The 17,489-nt window shown below is 41.4% G+C and overlaps 1 protein-coding gene across 2 annotated transcripts in view; it reads right to left on the bottom strand.

Moving 5' to 3' along the window:
* Positions 1–17,489, bottom strand: part of LOC144594034 (PC3-like endoprotease variant B) — a 1,240,467-nt gene that overhangs the window by 347,954 nt on the left and 875,024 nt on the right. For both annotated transcript variants that reach the window (XM_078400201.1, XM_078400200.1), the window contains one exon: positions 3,116–3,229. In XM_078400201.1, the coding sequence (XP_078256327.1) occupies positions 3,116–3,229 (114 nt within the window). The remainder of the gene's footprint in view (positions 1–3,115; positions 3,230–17,489) is intronic.

Here is a 17,489-nt window from a genome sequence, read left to right as displayed (position 1 = left end):
TTAATTTCCACTTTGGTTACTTATGCTTTTTAAATCTGCTTAGATCTCAGTCACTCTATAAAAAGCCTCTTTCTCATGCCCATTACAGATATCACTTAGGTTTGTTTATTCCTTTGTAAATGTATTGAGAGGATTAAATTATATTGTTCTGCCATGCTGACGGTAAATGGTTTTGTACATTGCACACAGGCATTTAGGAGATATTTTGTTTTTATTGTGGTTTTAGACTGACAGCAAGTTGCACCTGCTCATCCTGACATTTTCTGGCTCCATCCAAGGCGCAAAGTGGCAAACACTGGTCTCTCAGTTTTGGCTTCCTCTGGCTTTCACTCTTCCCTGGCTCCTGCTGTGTCTCTCCCCCTCAGTTCCTCCTTTCTCCCTGTCCCATTCTGCTGCACCACCACCCACTCACTGCCCCTTACCTTCAACACCAGTCCTCCCCAACTTCCCCTCTCAATGCCACCCTCCTTCCCCTGGCCAGCACAGTGGTGCAGATGCAGAGAACTGCAGATGCTGGAATCACGCGTAGAACACAAAGGGGCAGAAGGGTCCCGACCCTAAAGGTCGCCTATACATGTCGTCCAGAAATGCTGCCTGACCTGCTGAGTTACTCAAAAATAGAGTGGTGCAACAGGTAGATTTGCTGCCTTATAATTCCTAGGATTCAGCTTTGATCCTAATTTCTAATGCTGTTTCCACAAAGTTTTAATATTTTCTGCGTGACTGTGTGGGTTTCCACTGAATGTTCTAGTTTCCTCCCACGTTCCAATGTTCTCATTGATAGTTAGTTGTAGTAAATAATCCCTTTGTGCATGCATGTAGCATAAAAACTAAAGGGATATTGAAAAGCGTGAGAGTTGAGGCACTGCAGAGAAAAAGGGATGGGATTGCCTGTTGGGAGCCACCATGGCCATGGCAGGCTGAATGGCCTCCTTCTTAGGTGATAATTAGGTAAGTAAGAAAAAAGTTCTTTCAACTCTGTAAATCAGCAGCTAACATTTGCTGACGATGTAGAAATGAACGATACACCAATATCTCTGTGTAACAGAAAACAACTGCTGTTTGCCTGTGCCCTGGCACTGAAATTTCTTTTAGAATTTTTAATCGTATATTTAGGATGTGTAAATTAACCCACCATCTGAAAAGAAGCACAGTTTTGCATATTTTTTGGAGGTTGCCAGAACATTTTGAATTGCAACCAAAGGTAAGTATTTTTAGGGAACTTTTCATAAAGAGGCTTCAATAGATTATTAATCACAATTTTCTTTAAGGCTAATACTTGTGTGTGTCTGACACTAATGGTAATTTCATACATTTTGTCAAACGTCCAAATGCCAGAGTTGTAACAGATTTTCTACTTCGTGGAGCATGATATTTGTTGTTGTATAATGTTTTTCCGCAAACAAAATAACTATAAAACGACATGTTTCCAAGTACACAAGACAAGATGTTAGAAATCCAAAGTGCCAAATGTCAACTTGCTCCCGGTGGTGATGGGAGGCTTATGCACTCACCTATTCTCCTCCGATGTTGAGAAAGGCTAGGCAGACACGTCATTGGGGTTATCAAGTGGGCACCTACTTTCATCGACGTTTCGCTGATTGGACCCACGACGTCTCCAGTAGGCTCAGCAGTGCATTCTGGCGTCCCAGAACCACCCCCCTCTGCATCTGCCTAGCCGGCTTATTTGGGAGACCAGATGGGGTCTTTCCTCTTCAGCCAGAGCCACTGGCTATTCCGCTCTGCCACCTGTGATGTTTCCTTGATAGCCTGGCGTAGGGCTTGTCCGCTGATCCTCAGGTCCTTCATCAGTCTTACAGTAGATGTTGCCACAAATCCTCGACATCCAACTTCTACCGGGCAGATCTTTGTTCTCCAGCCCCGCTGTTCTGCCTCCACTGCAAGGTCTGTGTAGCGCAGTTTCTTTCTTTCAAAGGCTTCCTGCACATCATCCTCCCAAGGGACTGTGAGCTCCACAAAATACACCATGCGCTGATACTAAATCACTTTGTTAACAGTTAGAGGTGTCCCTTGATTTACAAATATTCAATTTACAGACTTGTACTTAAACTGACTCTTCAGATTGTGTCAATTTCTGTGACATTCTTAGCAATTAGAAACAATTTAATTTTTGCATTAAAGGGCAATTGAAATTGCAACTGAAAGGAGAATTACATTTTTGACATGGATACTTAGTTGTGTCAACAAAACCTGTACCTGCCAAAGGTACAGGGGAAGGCATGGGAAAAGGGAAGGGAGTGGTTGCGTTGAAGAGGGAAGATAGGAATATGGAAGAAGAGTGGATTGGAAGATTGGGGTGGTCGGAGGAATGGAGTGACATTGGGAAAAACAGTGAGGGTTGAGAAAAAAGGGAGGATTGGAAGTAGATAGGTAAAGAGGGTGGGAGTGTGGGGAAGGGAGTGCAAAGTTCAGAAGAGGGAATGAGGGTGGGAGGAAAATGAGAGAATGGATGAAGGGAGTGGGAGCTGGGTAAGAGAGAGTGTGTGGGAGTGCTGTTGGAACGAAATGGCGGGTCTGGGGGAGAGAAACAGAGCGAGCCAAGGGAACAAGGAAGAGTCAGACCAGAGAGAGATAGAGACCCAAGGAGGAGATAAGTTGGAGGGCAACAATGGTGAGGCAGAGGGAGGGGAGTTAGAGGAGCGAGAAAGAGAGGCAGGGAGAGCGGTGGGGATGAGAGATGAATCCCTTGCAAGAATATATCATGTACAGTATGTATGTTTTAAGATAGTGTTTTGAAGATATAATTATAAATGTCTTTTTCATTTAAGTATTCACTGAATGAAATTGTTTTTCAAGAATGTAACACATTTTTAAATGGAGGAATACCTATAATGTAAAAAGGTCACATGTAATCAAGTTAAGAATCCTTTGCTGATTATTTTGAGGTCTGATTTTCTGATCTCCTTCACACTGTATATTCCAGAAGAGGGCCATTTAATCAGGATTAACCAAGCCAGTTAGCCAGGTATTTGTGCAGAATCACAAAACATAACAAAATAATTGTAAACTGCCAAGCAATAGGCAGCTCTGAATAAAAAAAATAACTCAAGTAAAAATTTGTTTCCACATCAATGTAAACTGAAGCTACAGGTACCTGTGGTGGACATGGTAACCCCCGCCATTGATGTGCCAACCCACTTCCGAAGGGTTGGGTACCTTCGCAGTTTTTGCAATCAGGTGTTGTACATCTCTCCAGCTTAAATCAGGGCTGCAGAAAGAAAGCAGATTTGATGTTAGGATTACATGAGAGATGATCTACTTTCCAATTCTAATAAATAAAACAGTTAATATGACAGTAACAACAATAGTTATTCAGGTCCTCTGTAAAAGGGCCTGCTGTTATGGCATATTCATTATTTTGTCTATTTTAGCTACTAGATCGGAGGGGGGGGGGGGGGGGGGGGGAGGACTACATCAAGATATATGAAAGATGAACACATTAATTTTAAAAATGGCTTGGGTGTGTGTTCTTTGCTTCCCATACTTTTCCTCATATTATTCCCAATAGGTTAATTTTAAAGGTTCAAGTGAATGTTTGGTATTCACAAGCGAGTCCTGCACGTTGTCCATACCATCAAGATCAGAATGTCATAATGCACTAATGCATGCTTGAAACCCAATAAATAATCATTAGGAATGGCACAATGAGTTAACAATGCGAACTAACGTCAGTGATGCAATAGATTGCTGACTAATTTCTGAATTAGGGTGATTTCCAGTGCTGATATTCATATGTTATAGTGAATCAGAGAACATACTGAATGATGTCACTGTGTTTAAGTTGGTGCAGAGAATATTGTGCACTTATTAGAACAGATTACATCAAAACAGAGTGAGAAATGCTAACCAACATAAGAAACTGCTAAGCCTATGGGTGTTTGGTACTCATCCTTTTCCCCTATAGATGTGCCTCATTTTTAATACTCCTAAGCCCTTTTGGATGTTGGCCTTATCATTCTATGCGTACTTTATGTGTATTTGAAAAACATTTTGGGAGGAACACGAATGCCTCCTTATAACTGCAGATTGCATGGCCACATTGAGAGAGCAACCGTGGTTTATTTTTCCTGAGGCAAATATCAGTTGAATGCCATTGTTGAGAAAACGATATATTTATTATATCCATTTTAAATTTACTCAATGGAAAATACATAAGATGAGCCAGATCACATTGAAGGCAGGCTCGCGCGTTTATTCAAAAACACCAGCTGGCTGCAATGCACGCATCAACGCATTCCGGACTTGAATGCTGTCCAAGGCAACACCTCAAGTACAGAACATGCTGGAGGTCATCTAGCATCTCACTCCTTCTCAGAAAGCATATCTACAAGGGTAAAGGTTGGGCACCACGGGCGTAGCAGTTTCTTATGTTGGTTAGCATTTCTCACTCTGATTCCACGTAATCTGTTTTGATAAGAGCAAAAGAGCCTGCCTGGAACTAAGGCACCATTCCTTTATCATCACTGGATATAAATCCGGGAATTCCCGACCAAGCATTAGAGTGGAAGAGTCTTCACCAGAACAACTGCTTAGGTTCTCATCACCAGCTACTCAAGGGCATTTGGGATGGGCATTAAATGCTGACTTTGTCAGGGACATCTTGATCTCAAGGAAGTGAAAAATTGAACGTCAACAGCTATTGCAGATTAGTATAGTGTCATATATAACAGGGTGTAATGAAATTTCTTGCTCCCATGAAGCTCACAAATTAAACACTAATACATACAGAAATGATGGACACATCAATAAGTGTAATGAGGGCAAAACAGCAGAATGGTGTAAGATGGTAGTGTAATTCAAAGTAGTACAAAAAATATTAAAATCCAATAGAGGTAGAATTATGAGTAAGAGTACATGGTGACACGTCCAGTAAGAGGGTGTGAAAGAGGTGATTGATTCAGGAGTGTGAACGCAGTGGGGAAGAGGACTGGACATCAGAGCTTTCAAGCTCCTAAATCTTCCCCCAGAACGTAGAAAAGAAACAAAGGAATGGACAAGGTAGCAGGCATCCTTGATAACACTTCTAGCCTTCCGGATACAACGCACTGTGAAGATAGACTTTTACCCAGGGTGGAAGTGTTAAAGACTAGAGGGGAAAGCTTTAAGGTGAGAGGGGCAAAGTTTAAAGGAGATGTGCTGACCAAGTTTTTTTTCCACAGATGGTGATGGGTGCATTAATCGCACTGCCAGGCATGGAGGTGGAGGCAGATATAACAATGAGATTTAAGCAGCTTTTAGGTAGTGCAGAGAATGGTGGGAATTGTGCAGGCTGATGAGATTAGTTTATCTTGGCACCATGTTCGGCACAGACATTGAGGGCCGATGGGCCTGTTCCAGTTCTGTACTTTTTTACATTATGTGATTAGTTTACATGCCCTTACGTAATAGAGTGCCTTGGGATGCTTCACTTATACCCGAGGAGAACAGATGGGGCTTCTGTTTAGCATCCCATCTGAAAGGCAATAACTTTTACAAGGATGCAATATCGCACTTCCATCTTCTAATCTTTCTGAGCACATATTCCGGGTGGGATTTAAATCCATAACCTTTCGGCTAAAAGACCAGAGTGGTAATCTGCTGTGACTCAGTGGGTTCCAAAGTGCTTTAGTAATGCATGTGGTTTGAATTTTTTGAAAATTGTTATGTTACATCTGATTATATCTATTGTTGATTCATCTGATATAAGATGGATTAACATTCTCCTTCAAAGAATAAACATACCATTTGATTTTCCACTTAATAGAAATGGTGCAGCATTTCACATCTATTAATGACCATGATCAAATTTAAGAAAGATCAATGGGGGTTTGCAAAAAAAGGCAAATTATAAGGATTGACTGTTCAGTGCATGAAGCAGAGAATTAAACGTTTAAATAAAGAACAGAATCAAAATAGATCAATCTGTTCATCAATGCTGTTGGAAAAACCACATACAGATGCAGATGTCAGTAGTGTTAGTTAAATTACTCATTTGGCACTCAAACTACTACAAAGTCTCTTGTGTGGTCTTTAAAGGACGAGAAAGTATAAAAAGGAGAGAGTTCTAACGCCTGACTCCTTCATAAAACTGTTTTCATGCATTTCTTGAAATGCGTCATTTAGAAAACACAAATTCATTCAATCATTTGACAGCCTCGATCCACCGCAATTCACATACCACCACAACAGGTTCACGGCAGATGCCATCTTCATGGCCCTACCCTCATCTCTCGAAAATCTGGATAAAAAGGGTACATACAAAAGAAGGGTCTCGACCCGAAACGTCACCCATTCCTTCTCTCCCGAGATGCTGCCTGACCTGCTGAGTTACTCCAGCATTTTGTGAATAAATCGATTTGTACCAGCATCTGCAGTTATTTTCTTATACTACTGAAGACTCCTATTTATTGACTATAGCTCTCCCTTCAGCACCAGAATTCCAGCCAAACGCATCTCCCAATTCCTGGACCTGGTACACAGCACTTCCCTTTGGCAAGTGTATCCTTGACTTCCTGACCTGTAAAACGCAATTAATAAGGATTGGTGACAAACCATCCTCCATGATGATTCTCACCAGCAGTGCCCAGCAACTGTGTGTTTGGAATCCCTTCCTGTAATTGTGTGGCCAAACTCTCATCTGGCACCATCTACAAGTTTGCAGATGATACCATCATAATGGACTGGATCGGATCTCAAACGATGATGACATGGAAGACATGAAAGACATACATCATAGTGGTATGGTGTCAAGACAACAATCTCTCCCTCAGTATCCTAAAATGAAGGAGCTAATCATCGATTACATGCCCCAGTCTTTATCAAGTCAAGTCTTTAGACTTTAGAGACACAGCATGGAAACAGGCCCTTTTTTCCCACCGAATCCGTGCCGACCAGCGATCACCCCATGCACTAGCACTACGGACAATTTACAGAAGCCAATTAACATAAAAACTTGTATGTCTTTTGAGCATGGGAGGAAAATGGAGCAGACAGAGAAAACCCATGCAGTCGCATGGGGAATGTACAGAGTCTGTACAGACAGCATCCGTAGTTAGGATCAAAGCTGGGTCTCTGGTGGTGTAAAGCACCAACTCTGCCACTGTGCCACTGAGCTGCCCAAGTCAAGTGGGGTTTATTATGATATTCACCAGTACGGTGAGGTACTTCGCAGGCACATTAGACTCAGTCAAAGACATAGACTCAAAAAAACAATTATACGTAATTATACAAGACAGTGAAAAGAAAACAAAACTGCAAAAACAAGACAAAAGTGTTAAAGTAGAGTTGGTTGAGAACTTCAAGTTCCTCGGCGTAAATATAACCAACAATTTGTTCTGTTCCAACCACATTGATGCTATGGCCTAGAAAATATACCAATGCTTCTACTTCCTCAGAAGACTAAACAAAATTCTGCTTGTCTGCATTGGCATTTATCAATTTCGATAGATGCATCATAGAATGTATGCCATCAGGATGCATCACAACTTTTTATGGCAACTGCTCTGCCCAAGACCGCAAAAAGTTCCAGACAGTTGTAAATGCAGCCCAGTCACGCAAACCAGCCCCCACCCCCCCCCCCTAATTTACTCTATCTATACCTCAAGCTACCTCAGGAAAACAACCAACATTCTGCTGCTACAACTAAAAATTGCATTGTTCCATTTTCAGTACATATGACAAACGTACTCTTGACTCTTGAATAAAATTAAAACATTGAAATTTTGTTGCATTGGATAGAATTTACACTTGTATTTAAAAATCTATCTTAATTTTAAGAGCATCTGCTAAGGCCTGAAAATGGACATGATTGGCAGAAATCTGTAATGGGGCAGCAACTGAACTTTTCGGTATAAAACAGCGTAAAAGAGCATGGAAATATTATTTGCATTGGTGCAATTTACACACGCAATTTTGGAATCTTTCGGAATGGTTCAACTAATTATGTTAGCTGCCCTGGGTAGTACAATGAAAAAAAGTGAAGTTTAAGAAAGGCTGATTCAAAATGATTTCTTATGAACTAATCTCAACAGGCGGGGGACCAGCATTCTGGCAGGCAGGTTTGTCACTGCTACACGGGTGAGTGTGTCAAATGGGATAGAGAAAGATGGAGTTAAAGGGAAAGAGAGTATAGGAAAAGTTAAGAAAGACCCCAGAATTAACGGAACAGAAAGCTCACGAAGGGATAGGAGAGTATGGCCAAGTATAATAAGAATCGATGTGATAGGTGTAAAAGGTGAGACGAGTAATGGATTAAAAGTATTATATATGAATGCACGAATTATAAGAAGTAAAGTGGATGAGCTTGAGGCTCAGTTAGAGATTGGCAGGTATGACATTGTGGGGATTACAGAGATGTGGCTGCAGGAGGATGGGGACTGGGAATTGAATATTCAGGATTATACATCCTATAGAAAGGACAGGCAGGTGGGCAGAGGAGATGGGGTAGCTCTGTTGGTGTGAAATTCAGTCCCTTGCGAGGGGTGACATAGGGACTGACGATGTAGAGTCGTTGTGGATAGAGTTGAGGAATTGTAAAGGTAAGAAGACACTAGTGGGAGTTATCTACAGGCCTCCAAACAGTAGCCTGGATATAGGGTGTATGTTGCAGCAGGAGTTAAAACTGGCATGTAACAAAGGTAATGCCACTGTGGTTATGGGGGATTTCAATATGCAGGTAGACTAGGAAAATCAGTTTGGTTCTGGACCCCAAGAACGGGAGTTTTGTAGAGTGCCTCCGAGATGGATTCTCAGAGCAGCTTGTAATGGAGCCTACCAGAGAGAAGGCAATTCTGGATTTAGTGTTGTCCAGTGAACCAGATTTAATAATGGAACACAAGGTAAAGGAACAGCTTGGAGGTAGTGATCATAATATGATTAGTTTTAATCTGCAATTTGGGAGGGAGAAGGTTAAATCAGAAGTGTCAGTGTTGCAGTTGAACAAAGGAATATGAAGGCATGAGAGAGGAGCTGGCCAAGGTCGACTGGAAAAGGATCCTAGCAGGAATGACGGTGGAACAGCAATGGCAAGAATTTCTGGGCATAATCCAGAAGATGCAGGATCATTTCATTCCAACGAGGAAGAAAGATTCTAAGGGGAGTAAGAAGCAACCGTGGCTGACAAGGGAAGTTAGGGATAGAATAAAACTAAAAGAGAAGATGTATAACATAGCAAAGAGTAGTGGGAAGCCAGAGGATTAGGAAACTTTCAAAGGACAACAGAAGGTAACAAAAAGGGCAATAGGGGCTGAAAAGATAAAGTACGAGGGGAAGCTGGCCAAGAATATAAGGAAGGACAGTAAAAGCTTCTTCAGGTATGTTAAGAGAAAAAGATTAGTAAAGACAAATGTGGGTCCCTTGAAGGCAGAAACGGGTGAAATTATTATGGGTAACAAGGAAATGGCAGAAGAGTTGAACAGGTCCTTCGGATCCATCTTCACTAAGGAAGACACAAACAATCTCCCAGATGTACTAGAGGACATAGAATCTAGGGAGACAGAGATTTGTATTAGGCGAGAAATAATATTGGGTAGACTGATGGGACTGAAGGCTGATAAATCCCCAGGGCCTAGTGGTCTGCATCCCAGGGTTCTCACGGAGGTGGCTCTAGAAATCGTGGATGCATTGGTGATGATTTTCCAATGCTCAATAGATTCAGGATCAGTTCCTGTGGATTGGAGGGTAGATAATATTATCCCACTTTTCAAGAAAAGAGTGAGAGAGAAAACAGGGAATTATAGACCAGTTAGCCTGACATCGGTGGTGGGAAAGATGCTGGAGTTAATTATTAAAGAGGTAATGACGGCGCATTTGGATAGCAATAAAAGGATTGGTCCAAGTCAGCATGGATTTATGAAGGGGAAATCCTGTTTGACTAATCTTCTGGATTTTTTTGAGGATGTGACAAGTAAAATGGATGAAGGAGAGCCAGTGGATGTAGTGAATCTTGACTTTCAGAGAGCCTTTGATATGGCCCCACATGGGAGATTGGTGAGCAAAATTAGAGCACATGGTATTGGGGGCCATGTATTGACATGGATAGAGAATTGGTTGGCAGACAGGAAGCAAAGAGTAGGAATAAACGGGTCCTTTTCAGAATGGCAGGCAGTGGCGAGTGGAGTGCCGCAAGGCTCGGTGCTGGGGCCACAACTATTTACAATATATATTAATGATTTGGATGATGGAATTAGAAGTAACATTAGCAAGTTTGCAGATGACACAAAGCTGGGTGGCAGTGTAAACTGCGAAGAGGATGTTAGAAGGTTGCAGGGTGACTTGGACAGGTTGAGTGAGTGGGCAGATGCATGGCAGATGTAGATAAATGTGAGGTTATCCACTTTGGCGGCAAAAACAAGGAGGCAGATTATTATCTTAATAGTGTCAGATTAGGTAAAGGGGAAGTGCAACGAGGCCTGGGAGTCTTTGTATATCAGTCACTGAAAGAAAGCGTGCAGGTACAGCAGGCAGTGAAGAAAGCTAATGGCATGTTGGCCTTCATAACGAGAGGATTTGAGTTTAGAAGTAAGGAGTTGTGCAGTTTTGGTCTCCTAATCTGAGGAAGGACGTCCTTGCTATTGAGGCAGCGCAGCATAAATTCACAAAGTTAATCGCTGGGATGGCGGGACTGTCATATGATGAAAGATTGGAAAGACTGGGCTTGTACTCACTGGAGTTTAGAAGGATGAGGGGGGATCTTATAGAGATGTATAAAATTATAAAAGGACTGGACAAGCTGGATGCAGGAAAAATGTTCCCAATGTTGGGGGAGTCCAGAACCAGGGGCCAGTCTAAGAATAAAGGGGAGGCCATTTAAAACTGAGGTGAGAAGAAACTTTTTCACTCAGAGAGTTGTGATTTTGTGGAATTCTCTGTCACAGAGGGCAGTGAAGGCCAATTCACTGGATGAGTATAAAGGAGAGTTAGATAGAGCTCTAGGGGCTAGTGCAATCAAGGGATATGGGGAGAAGGCAAGCATGGGTTACTGATTTTGGATGATCAGCCATGATCACAGTGAATGGCGGGGCTGGCTCGAAGGGCCAAATGGCCTCCTCCTGCACCTATTTTCCATGTTTCTATGTTTCTATTTAATCTTTATCTGGAATCACTCATTACAATGGGCAGTTTACAGGATACAAAGGGGAAACTGATGAATATTGGAAATCTTAGAAACAGAAGTTGTTGGAAATATGCAGCATTATGAATCTGGTCATTGCCAAGGATATCTAATCTCATTCAAATTCCACCTTCTTATTGCAAAAAGAAAGCACTATTGCAGAAAATAGTACCACTGAAGCATTACCTTTACAATCTGAATCATAACATTTTACCTCAGCTTTTCAATGAGTAGGTTGTTTTGGATAGTAACTATTCTTGACCATGACATATTGCACATAAAACATTAACCTGTTTGAACTGGATGCATAAACCAGATACTGATTTCAGTTCAGTTCAGTTCAGTTTAGTTTACTGTCACGTGTACCGAGGTATTGAAAAGCATTTGATTTATTTAGTTTATGGATCCAGTGGTTTATACTTCTATGTTTCAGCCATTTTGCCTCCTTAATTTGTTGGGAAATATTCCTGGGATACATCATTTTCAAGTCAAGTAATTTGTAAAGTAAGGTCATCACCTGCAGATAAATAACATGCTTTATATCCTGCATGCATTGTATGGATACTTTATAATGAGCCTGCCAAAAGTATGCAAATCATCAAATTACAGTTCATCACATTTTAATACAACCATTTTAAATACTCCCTTCTCGATAAATTGTTTGATCTGAATGTTTTATTAAACATCTGACAGTGACAGCGCGGGTACAGGCATTCACGACTCAATTTTTCTGGAAAATAATTGTGATGTTGCTACACGGTTAATTACTGTCAACCCTCCCCCCCCCCCCCCCACTCCCCCCCTCCTCCCACCCTCCTCCAATCAGCGAGGTTTGGTGTCACTGTCAGCAGGAGAGTGCTGCTGCCAAAACAAGTCTTTGCTTTGTACGTGGGGTGGAGGCTCGATTGTAATCGTGTATTGTCTTTCCACTGACTGGTGAGCACACAACAAAAGCTTTTCACTCTACCTCGTTATACGTGACAATAAACTAAACTCAAACTCAAGGCAGGAGAAGCCACAGTGGCTTGAAATGTTTGTGATGAAATTATGAATCTGGTCATTGCCAAGGATATTTAATCTCATTCAAATTCCACCTTCTTATTGCAAAAAGAAAGCACTATTGCAGAAAATAGTACCACTGAAGCATTACCTTTACAATCTGAATCATAACATTTTACCTGAGCTTTGTATTTAGTACAAAATATGTCACTTATTTTCAAATTCTGAACAAATGCAATACCATGCTCATTTCTATGATGAAAAATACTTAATTTGAAATCTTTAAACAATTGTTTTTCTTGAAATTTTTGCTTATGAGAACAAAAAATATTTATTTTGGAATTGAAATATATTCAGATTGAGATACAAGTAGATTCAGGTATAGCCATTTTGACTCTTTATACCCTGTATTGTGTTGGGAATTTAGTTCCAAGTGTCCAACAACCGCACTAACTGCTGAACAAAGTAAAATCAATTCTTAGAGATCAACCTTATTATTCTCCTTTGCACCTCGGGCATGGCTCTTAATATTTGACATTCTAGACAAGTAAATTACTCAAGCTGTAGGCTGACCAGAGTACAACACTGTAATGACATCTTTAAAATCTTGATATAGTTAGTCATGTTAAGCATTGATATTGTTATTAAACCCAGATCCCTTTCAGCATTTCTTCAATCCACATCAAACTATTCATTAACCATTTAAAAATACTGTGCAAATGTATTTCATTTCATTTGACACAGTTTTGCCCATTTGCAATTTTCGCCTATGTTCTTCCATAATTCCTCACTTCCTTTGTCAAAATTAGTAGCACTGTTTCATATCTCCTTTGACTTTGATTAACTTGAATTTCTGAAGTTTTTATCATGTTTCCAAATATTTTCTTTAGCTTAGCAACCGAAAATCCCTCCATTTGCTGTTGGGATTCACATTTCTCCATAAAACACCTTAAATGATACCCACATCCATTATGAAATTCAAGAATCAAATATACAAGCCTACTGAATCCCACAACTACTCCTCATCCCACCCTGCTTCTAGTAAGGACTCTCTTCCATTCTCCCAGTTCCTCTTTCTGTCATTTGCTGCAATGTTGAGACTTCTCATAAAGGTGCCTCTGAAATATCTTCTTTCTTTCAGAACTGTGGCTTCCCCTCTGCCATTGTTAATGTGACCCACGTCTCATTTATTTCCTTCCCTCTGCTCTCTCCACCTCTCCTCCAAATTTCAATTCAGTGTTATGTACAACATTCACGTGATTATATCATGTAAAATAACATGGGAGGCAACTGTTCAGCCCATTTCAAAAAGGCTTTGGCGAGGAGCTTGAGCAGTGAAGTATCATGTATCAAGTATCATGTAATTCATGTTTCATATATCTTGTTGTGTTTTATGACTGTTGGCAAACCAATTTCCCTCCTGGGATAAATAAAGTTCTATCGTATTGTATCGTATCGAAAAGATAAAATAAGTTAAAATCTTTCATTGTTCACGCAGTGATGTTGCAGACTACATAGATGGAAAATAAGGTGCTGGAAGGAACTGCAGATGGTGGTTTAAACCAAAGATAGACACAAAAAGCTGGAGTAACTCAGCAGGACAGGCAGCATCTCTGAAGAGAAGGAATGGGTGACGTTTCGGGTGGAGACCCTTCTTCAGACTGAAAGTCAGGGGAACGGGAAATGAGAGATATTGACGAGGATGTAGAGAGATATAGAACAATGAATGAACAAAGGTATGCCAAAAAGGAACTATGATAAAGGAAACAGGCCATTGTTCTATCCTCCTATTCACATATAAAGCCCTAAATGGACATTCCCCCCCTACATCAAAAATCTTCTAACCCACCTCTCTAACTCCAGGTCCCTCAGGTCGGCCGACTTGGGGCTACTCACTATCCCGCGGTCTAGGCTTAAGCTCAGGGGTGACCGCGCTTTTGCGGTTGCAGCTCCTAGACTGTGGAACAGCATCCCTCTCCCCATCAGAACTGCCCCCTCCATTGACTCCTTTAAGTCCAGGCTCAAAACCTATTTCTACTCCCTAGCGTTTGAGACTCATTGAGGAGGAGCTGTGAACTGTTTTGTATGTGCTGTTGTGTTTGTATGCTACTGTATGTTTCATTTTTTCCTTAGTACCTAATCAGATGTACAGCACTTTGGTCAACGTGGGTTGTTTTTAAATGTGCTATACAAATAAAATTGACTTGACTTGATTGTTAGCTGTTCGTTGGGTGAAAACTAGAAGCTGGTGCGACTTGGGTGGGGGAGGGATGGAGAGAGAGGGAATGCTGGGGTTACTTGAAGTTAGAGAAATCAAAATTCAACCCACTGGGCTGTGAGCTGCCCAAGCAAGATATGAGATGCTGTTCCTCCAATTTGCATTTAGCCTCACTCAGACAATGGAGGAGACCTAGGCCAGAAAGGTCAGTGTGGGAATGGGAAGGAGAATTAAAGTGTTTAGCAACCGGGAGATCATAAGGTGCTGTTCATTGCGTGTAAATTTGTCCTCATCTCGCAGAGGAGGAGGCCGAGAATGGACAAGTCAGTGTGGGAATTTGAAAAGGAATTAAAATGGTTTGCAAATGGCAGCTCCAGAAGCCCATGGCAGACATAGTGCATGTGCTCATCAAAGCAGTCACCTTGTCTACATCAACAAGATCACAAGCTTAGTTTTAGTTTCAGAAGATAGACACAAATTGCTTGAGTATCTCAATGGGTCAAGCTGGAGTAACTCAGCAGGACAGGCAGCATCTCTGGAGAAAAGGAATAGGTGACATTTCATGTCGAGACCCTTCTTCAGACTGAGATTCTGGGGAGAGCTTGTTTTAGTTTAGTTTAGTTTATTATTGTCATGTGTACCGAGGTACAGTGAAAAGCTTATTTGTTTATGTGCTATCTAGTCAGAGAAAAGACTATACATGAATATAATCAGACCGTCCACAGTGCACAGATAAAGGATAAAGGGTACAAAATTGAGTGCAATATATTACATTAATGTCCAATAAAGTTCTATTAAAGATAGCTCAAAGGTCTCCGATGAGGTAGATGGGTGGTCATGTTTACACACTCGCTGATTTCTTGCCTGCGAAGAAATACTGTAGCTGGGAGACACTGTTCCTAATTCTGGATGTATGCGCTTTCAAACTTTTGTACCTCTTGCCTGATGGGAGAGGGGAGAAGAGGAAGTGACTGGTCCTTGATTATGCTGGTGGCCTTGCCGAGGCAGCGATAAGTGTAGGAAAATAACTGCTGATGCTGGTACAAATCGAAGGTATCTCAAAATGCTGGAGTAACTCAGCGGGTCAGAAGATGCTGCCTGACCCGCCGAGTTACTCCAGCATTTTGTGATACCAGCGATAAGTGTAGATGGAGTCAATGGAAGGGATGCAGGTGATCTTTGCTTCTCCTGGTTAGGTTCATGGATGGTAGTGAGAGAGGAGGTAGTACATGTGTTATAGTATAGGGGCAGCTATGATTTGGATTGCATTGCCTGAACGAACAGCAAAAGCAGATTCAGTAATATCTTCCAAAAGGGATTTGGGTAGAATCTTGAATGGGAGAGAAACGGGAGGTCTGCACTGACAGGATAATTCCTTGACAGAACAAAATGGGCTCTGTGGTCTGTGATATGATCAACATGCAAAGGCCATCCTAGGCAACTACATTTTATAGAGTAAGAGGTGCCTTACAATCGTACATCCCACAGCAGCAATGATATTTGAAACCAAGAGTGTGCATCCATGATTGTTGTTCATCGTTACTGTCACTCTTTTTCTACTTTTAAGTGCTTTATAATCATCTCTCCTCCAGGTATTCTGTGCCCACATCTGCTCCTGCAGGTCTTTCAGAATGTGTGTGCTACTCTGTGGAAAATATTACATTTCAAGTGACTGTCATGAGACAGCAGGACGGGAGGATATGTTGAGATCCACTTCGTTTCCTGAAATGTTGTTTTATTCATTATTTGTCCCCGTTCAATCCCTGCCCGAGGTGGTGTCCTGAAATCAGCACTGACAAAAGAAGAATGTTCATCTGTCTCAAGGCTTTGTTTGCTTGCAGTAGAATTGAAGGGATGGATATAGAGAGTTCACACAAGTCCATCTCTGTTGACAAAGCTAAGATGCTACAACCAGAAAATAAGATAGGCTACAGTGGGTGGATGGGCGATCAGATTGCTGCCTGACCTGACCCGTGCAGCAATAATGAACCACTTCAGTGCAACATGATGCAAGGAAGACTGAGAATGCTTCGAGTGCTGGTTATAACAGTTGCAAAAATAGAAGATAATTCATCTGGTATCTTTGTATTGCAAAAGCCACTGTAACCTTCAAGTGTTTATTCATAGATTTTTCAGTGGAAAAGCTTTTTTTTGTTACTCAGTCATTCAAACCCTGATATTATGTCAATGATTCACTCCAGCTATTTGATATTCCTGATGTTTTCCTATTGTCCTTCATCACCTCAGCTGCTTTCAGATTGACCTTTTACCATGCAGTGTTGGCGGTGGAGAGGGTCCAGTGGAGGTTTACGAGAATTATCCTGGGAATTATTGGGTTGGCATATGAGGAGTGTTTGATGGCTCTGGGCCTGTAGTTGCTGGAGTTTTGAAGGATGAGGGAGATCTCATTCGGTATAACCTACCGAATAATGAAAGCCCTAGATAGAGTGAATGTTGAGAGGATGGTTGAAGTAGTGGGAGAGCCCCAGACCATGGAGCACAACCTCAGAATAAAAAGATGTAACTCTAGAATAGAGATGAGGAAGAATTTCTTTAGCCAGAAGGTGGTGAATCTTCAATAAATAGAATTTATTGTCACAGACGGCTGTGGAGGACAACTTGTTGGGTATTTTAAAGCGGAGATTTTGATAGGCTTTTGATTAGTAAGGACATCAAAGGTTATGGGGAGAAGGCAGGAAAATAGGGGTGAGAAGGAAAAATAGATCAGTCATGATCGAATGATGGCACAGACTCAATGGGCCGAATGGTCAAATTCTGCTCCCATGTCTTATAATCATTGGGATAATTTGAATTGGCAAGATGCAGCAAAAAGTGGGGTGGAACGTTGCTCTTTAGGCATTAGATGGTTTATCAGTAGATTAGGACATGTAAGTGGTAGTTCAGTTTTAGCTAAGTTTATTATTGTCACTGTACTGAGCTACAGTGAAAAGCTTTTGTTTGCATGTTACCCTGTCAAAGAAAAGACCACGCATGATTACAATCCACGATGCACAGATAAAGGATAAAGGGTACACCATTTAGCGCAAGATAAAGTCCATTAAAGATAGTTCAAAAGTCTCCAGTGAGGAAGATGGGATGTGAGGATTTGACTCTAGCAGATGAGAGGACTGCACAGTTGCCTGATAACAGCAGGGAAGAAAC

This window comes from Rhinoraja longicauda, chromosome 5 (assembly GCF_053455715.1).
Source record: "Rhinoraja longicauda isolate Sanriku21f chromosome 5, sRhiLon1.1, whole genome shotgun sequence".
Taxonomy (NCBI): domain Eukaryota; kingdom Metazoa; phylum Chordata; class Chondrichthyes; order Rajiformes; family Arhynchobatidae; genus Rhinoraja; species Rhinoraja longicauda.
This window is presented reverse-complemented; position numbering and strand designations above follow the sequence as displayed.